This window comes from Triticum urartu, chromosome 2A (assembly GCF_056163025.1).
Source record: "Triticum urartu cultivar PI428250 chromosome 2A, HENAU_Tu73, whole genome shotgun sequence".
NCBI classification, from domain to species: domain Eukaryota; kingdom Viridiplantae; phylum Streptophyta; class Magnoliopsida; order Poales; family Poaceae; genus Triticum; species Triticum urartu.
This window is the reverse complement of record NC_141874.1, coordinates 141,017,785-141,023,855: the sequence shown is the minus strand read 5'-3', so window position 1 is coordinate 141,023,855 and position 6,071 is coordinate 141,017,785. Positions and strand designations below refer to the sequence as shown.

At 49.3% G+C, this 6,071-nt stretch overlaps 1 protein-coding gene and 1 pseudogene across 2 annotated transcripts; both read left to right on the top strand.

Annotated features, from left to right (window-relative positions):
- Positions 1-523: 523 nt before the first annotated feature.
- Positions 524-1,734, top strand: LOC147984300 (uncharacterized; annotated as a pseudogene).
- A 510-nt stretch (positions 1,735-2,244) lies between these two features.
- On the top strand, positions 2,245-5,533 carry PNM1 (Pentatricopeptide repeat (PPR) superfamily protein). Of its 2 annotated transcripts, none has more exons than XM_048699479.2 (2): positions 2,245-3,767; positions 5,203-5,533. In XM_048699479.2, the coding sequence occupies exon 1, from the start codon at positions 2,307-2,309 to the stop codon at positions 3,753-3,755; it is 1,449 nt and encodes a 482-aa protein (XP_048555436.1). In that variant the 5' UTR covers positions 2,245-2,306; the 3' UTR covers positions 3,756-3,767; positions 5,203-5,533. The 2 variants fall into 2 exon arrangements, with proteins under 2 accessions (XP_048555436.1, XP_048555435.1); XM_048699478.2 differs by having other exon boundaries at positions 2,248-3,767; positions 5,198-5,533.
- Positions 5,534-6,071: the final 538 nt, after the last annotated feature.

The window sequence follows — 6,071 nt, the reverse complement described above, 5'->3', positions numbered from 1 at the left end:
TTGAAGGCCCAACCCTCACTTGGTCAGCTCTGTGCGCGGGAGGGAAAATTCCCAAGCCTCCTCTCCCCGCCGCCGGCTTCATCCGCGCCGCCGCCGCCCGTTCTTGTCGCCGCCGCCGGCCATGGAGCCCCTCCAACCCCCGGCCACCCCCTCCGCCGCTCCTTCGCCGCTGGCTTCATCCGCGCCCGCGCTCGTGGCCACACCCGTGGCCGCCCCCGCCCCGCGCCTCCCACCTCCGGCCACCTCGACCGACGCCGCCATGGCGGAGATGGTGGCGGCCACCCACATCGGCCAAAAACGGAGGCGGGCGGGCACCCATGTCGTGCCAAGCAAGCCGCCCGTGCCTGCCCCCGCGGCGAAGGCGGTGAAGCCCGCCAAGCCGACAACCTCCACCACGGCTGCTACCAAGCGCAAGGAGAAGCAGCTTGCAAACCGTCGTGCCAAGCATACCGTGGCACCACCACCGCCACCGCCGAGCACGACCGCTCCAACGCCGCCAACCGCGACCGATGTGTTCGATGAAATGTCTGCACCAACCGTGTCATATAGGGCCTCGCTCGACGACGCGGAGGTGAACATTGGGTCTCCTCCACTTGCTTCCTTCGACTTCCATGTTGAGGAGCCGGCGGGTGAGGAGGAGGAAGAAGATGAAGATGTCACCGAGATCGGAGAGGAAGTGTTTGAAGCGGGAGGTGGTGCTCGAAGGCCAATTCGCACGACAAACTACACGGAGGTTGAAGATGTCCTCTTGGTCAAGGCTTGGTTGCAAGTGGGGTTGGATGCTGTCATCGGCACCGATCAAACCGGGAAACGCTATTGGCAACGCATTGAGGACAGGTATTGCAAGCTGAAACCCAAGACTGCCACATTGAGAGCTCGTTCTTACAGATCGCTTCAAGGCCGGTGGGGGTTGATGAAACCCGCTTGTGCTCGTTGGAGTGCGGCTATGGATCAAGTGAGGGATCAACCCCCAAGTGGCTGCGTTGAGAGTGATTATGTGAGTACAAATATCATGCTTATTACTTGTTGGTTATGCTTGGTTGTGATTTTGATATGCTTCCAATGATGATATGTTTTAGGAGAAATATGCCAACTTGAGGTACAAGGACATGGACGGTTCCAAGGGCAAATCCTTCCCATTCAAGCATTGTTGGGCATTGCTCCAACATCTTTGACAAATGAAAACTGAGGGATCAAGAGAGTGCACCGAAGAAACCGGATATGCTCAAAATGGATGATAGTGATGAAGAAGGAAGAAACCATGACAAGCCCGACGGAACCAAGAAGGGAAAAGAAAGGATGAAGATGGAAGCAGAGGCATCAAGCTTGAGGGAAAAGATTGATCAAATGATCAAGTCAAAGGAGACATTGGCAAGGAAGGCATTGGAGACAAAGCTTATTATCACCGAGAGAAAGAAAGAGGTGAAACTTGCACAATTGGAAGCAAGGCGAGAAGATGCCAAGCGCAAGGCCGACATGAAGGAGAGGATGATCAAGCTCAAGGAAGCAAAAGCATGGAAGGAGCTCATGGCCGAGGAGAAGGAGCACATGATGATGTCTAGAAAGGACATGGATGAAGAGCAATTGGCGTGGTGGAAGAAGTACAAGGAGAACATCGCGGACAGGAAGAGGCTACTGCGTGGTGCTGGTGGTGGTGCGTTGTCTACTGTACGAGGTGAGTCTCCGATGAGTGGTGGAGGCGATGGAGGTGTGGACAACTTCACCGATGCTTGAAGTTGTTCGTACGTTTTATGTTTTGCAAATGATGTCTTCAATGACTATGTGATGATGATCATTTGCACGTTGTATGTTTTGCTATGATGTCCATGGGATTTACTATGTGATGATGATGATTTGCAAGTTTGTTTCATGTATGTGATCATGATCATTTGCAAATTTGAGATTGATTTATGTTGCTGTCCTGTTTTGAAGGTTTTCTGTTTTAAGGGTTGGTTTGAGGGCACTGATTTACGTTAGGGATTTTCGGCTTTTAAAACGGTATTTTCTCAGCCCTCAAACTAGTTTTGAAGGTTGAGTTTTTGAGGGCTCTGTTAGACATGCTCTTAGTATGTCAAACACGCCCATATCACACTTTTGAAATAGCCTAGGATGCACTTTCACTTAAGTTTTCTTTACATGTTTACACGATTGAATGGAAGTCGTTCGCCGCTGCTCCCGTGCTCCGTCCTCGCCGGCCGATCTCAGATCAACGTCAGGGATTGCACCTAGTAGCGCCTCTTAGATCTGGCACCCAGTGGAAACCTCCCCTAACCCTCCTCGCTCCCTCGATCTCCTCCCCTACCAAAATGTGGCGCCGCCACCTCCTCCGCCGCCTCCTCCCATCTCCGGCCACGGCCGGCACCCCTTCCCCGTTGGTTCGCCACCTCTCCACGACACCCACCCCCTCCTCCACCACCGATACCACCTCCATCGCCTCCTCCCTCGCCGCCGCGGTCACCAAGCTCTCATCCACCCCGCCCCCCGCCACCTCCCCGGACGCCTACTTCTCCCTCCACTTCTCCGACGTCCGCCCTACCAACGCGCTCCTCGCCGAGACGCTCTCCCTCTCCCCTCCCGCCACCTCGCGCGCCGCCGCTGACCTCTTCCGCTTCCTCGTCCGCCGCTCGCTCCACCCCTCCGACGGTGCTCTCGCCCTCGTCGTCCGCCATCTCGCCCGCCGCCGCGACTTTCCCGCCGTCCGCACGCTCCTTCAGGAGTTCCCCTCCGCGCTAGGGCCAGACACAGTCGACGCCTACCTCTTTCATCTGGCGAGAGCTGGGCGCGCCACGGACGCGCTCAAGGTGTTCGACGAATTGCCTGGGGAGCTTCGCACCCGTGGGGCGCTCACTTCGCTGGTCTCCTCCCTCTCGTCCGAGGGCTTCCCACAGCTTGCAGAGCGTGCTGTCAAGAAGATCGCCCATGAGATCTTCCCGGATGACAATATTTGCACTTTGCTGGTATCTGGTTATGCTGATGCTGGTAAGCTTGACCATGCGCTAAGGCTCATCGGTGAGACACGAAATGGTGGGTTCCAGCCAGGTTTGGATGCCTACAATGCTGTTCTTGATTGTGTCTGCCGTCTCTGCCGCAAGAAAGACCCGTTAAGGATGCCTGTAGAGGCAGAGAAGTTCTTAGTTGACATGGAGGCCAATGGCATTCCCCGGGATGCGGGAACGTTCCGGGTACTGATAAAAAATCTCTGTAAGATTCGCAGGACTGAGGATGCAATGAATCTGTTCCGACAAATGGGCGAGTGGGGATGCTCGCCAGATGCTGACACATATCTTGTGCTTATCAAGAGCTTGTACCAGGCTGCCAGGACCTCTGAAGGGGACGAATTGATGATTTGGATGAGGTCTGCAGGTTTTGGAGATAAACTTGATAGGAAGGCGTATTATGGGTTCATGAAGGTTTTATGTGGGATTGAGAGGGTTGAGCATGCTGTCAAGGTGTTCCGTCTGATGAAAGGATACGGGCATGCACCTGGAACGAAATCATATAGCTTGCTGATTGAGAAGCTGGCTAGTCATAATTTAGGGGATCGTTCAAATGCGCTGTTCAGGGAGGCAGTAGCGCGTGGGGTTACCGTGACACCAGGAGTCTATAAGATTGACAAGAGGTATGTGAAAGAGAAGAAGGAGAAGAAGGTGAAGAAAAAGCTGACTTTACCGGAGAAGAAGATATTAAAGAGCAAGCGGCTGTACAAGCTCAAAATGAGCTTTGTCAAGAAGCCTAAACGGCGAATGAGGGCTTGAGCAGACTTGGGGGTAATTTTCATACTCATGCTATTTTTCCACTGATAACATTTATGTTCTTTGCTTCAGAATTTGCTGTTTAGGTGGTCTGTTTCGGATACGAGACCGTCATTTTATGTTAGCTGTTTTAACCAGTAGCATATCCTACATCAGTGCACTTAATTGTAGGAACACGCAGAACTCTGTTTTTAAAGGAGCTGATATGCCGATTTGGAACTTCATGGATCGTACCATTCCACTTAAAGATGGTCAAAACTCAAGATATTAGTCTATACAGAAAATGTTGGTGTAGGTATCCATAAGATGGAACACTGGGTGTCGGATAAGCTGTTAAATCAATAAATTTCACCTTCATCTATGTGAGAAACGAGAAGGAAGTTTGTGAAATAAGAAATTTTGGCTAGGGCGGTAGGACTAAATTTTCTTGAGTGGGATTGCTCAACTCGTTACAAAGTTATTAAGTCAGTTGATTGGTCATGGATTCCCAATCGCTGATAGTTAAACGAATTAGAGTTGGACTGAGAAATTGAGGTATCTAAGTTGACTTCTCATTTTATTTTTCTTTCATGCCTGCTATTTGTGGTCTGGGGTGCTTCATTTTTCCCTGTATAAAAGCGGAAAGAACAACTCATAAAGCACTTCTATGGCCTGATTTTCGACAACCCACTACACTAATAACCATAGTGCCTTAGTGCTTCAAGACTCCTGGAATGTAGGCTTGGGGGCAAGCAGAGAGCACAAAAGAACAAATCATCTTTGTTTCTTTAGTGCATCCAAACAGTTGCACTCAGGTGCAGTTACAGAGTTAAGATACTTTAATGGAAACAAGCTGTGCTTAAAACCAAGAATCATGGATGTAACTTTTGCTAGGACTGGATAATGGTAGGTACAGCAAAGAATCGTGGATGTACTTTCTGCAAGTCCACAGTGAAGTGCAGAAAGGCTAGTAAAGTTGCTTAAATATTCTTTTCCCAATGTTATCACGCCCCTTCCTTCCACAGGACTTGCTACCCTGATGTACTCTTTGTTAGACAATATTATCAAGTCATACTCCTTTTCTTTTGCCTGCAGTCCAGTCTGTTTCAGAATAGCATAATGTCAACACTCTGTCGACAGAGTTACAGTAGTGTGCTTAGGATGTGTGTACTTTCCACTGAAAAATTATAATAGTTGATGTGCTCTACACTAGGCCGCTTCATTAATTTACTATCCTTGCTAGTGTGGTATCTCTTTCCTATGTGGATATCTAGAGTTGGTCGTCATTTGTGGAGACAGATCTTATCTCATTCAAGATAGGGAATGGTCATTTTAATATGGAAAACAATGAATATTGACATCGCGAAATTTGAATAAACAGTTGGTGTTGTTTTTTATTTTTGAAACTTCATGTGCATAATCCTGCAAATATGTCAGTAATGCTTTTCCCCCTACTTACATTCCAGTTCAGTTGGAGCGGATGATCATGGGAAGGGAAGCATCGGGCGACGCTTACTTACAGTTTAGAAGAGCGGAAAATTGGTGCCTGTGAGTCGTGCCCGCCATTGCGAACGGCTAACAAACAACATTGCCTTTCCGATCTGAGGGCTTCATACAAGCTCGCTCTTTTTTGTTGATGGATTGCTGAATCTATGTTGATGTTCCCTGCAATTGTTGCAGCAGAAATAATGCACGTTTTGCTTGCTAGTTACCACATCGTGAGAAGTTGCTTCTGGCTTCTTATGAAGCAAACTATCTGTACTAATTGATACCCTTTAAGCAATGTTGCCTACTTTCCAGTATGCCTGAATGCTGAACTTCAACGGTTTCCAGGACCTTCGACATATCTGCTTGATAGGTGTGCGTCACATCAGGATTTAGGTCTGAGATAATTTTCTTTTTCGAGATTTCCACCAGACAGGTAAAATCCTGTGCACTTGTCTACCTGGCTTCGCTGTGGAGGCCGGCCACTTTGGTTAGCGTGCGCTGGCTCCTCTTTTTGCGAGTTCTCATCTTATAGGTCATTCTTGGATCAAGCTCTCACCATGATAGAAGGGAGATAACAAAAACAATGGAATCCTGGGACCCCGTCGCCCCCGTTGTCTTTACTGGCATAGTTTGATGCACACCAATAAGTGCTCCGGCGAGAGCCAGCCGAAAAAGTTGCGTCCAAAGGACGGGCAAATCATGAAAGATTTTGTCAATCTTTCATGACATCTTCCAAGGTAGTACGACATCCGTTTCAGCGGCAACTAATATGGGATGGAGGGAGTAAAATTTTGCCGGACAACATTGAGTTCAGATGACCCAAATAGCCAAAAATTGGCGTCTGTTACTGGA

Bases quoted from the DNA above. Each gene is read 5' to 3' on its own strand.
- PNM1 (XM_048699479.2), top strand. From the start codon at position 2,307: ATGTGGCGCCGCCACCTCCTCCGCCGCCTCCTCCCATCTCCGGCCACG.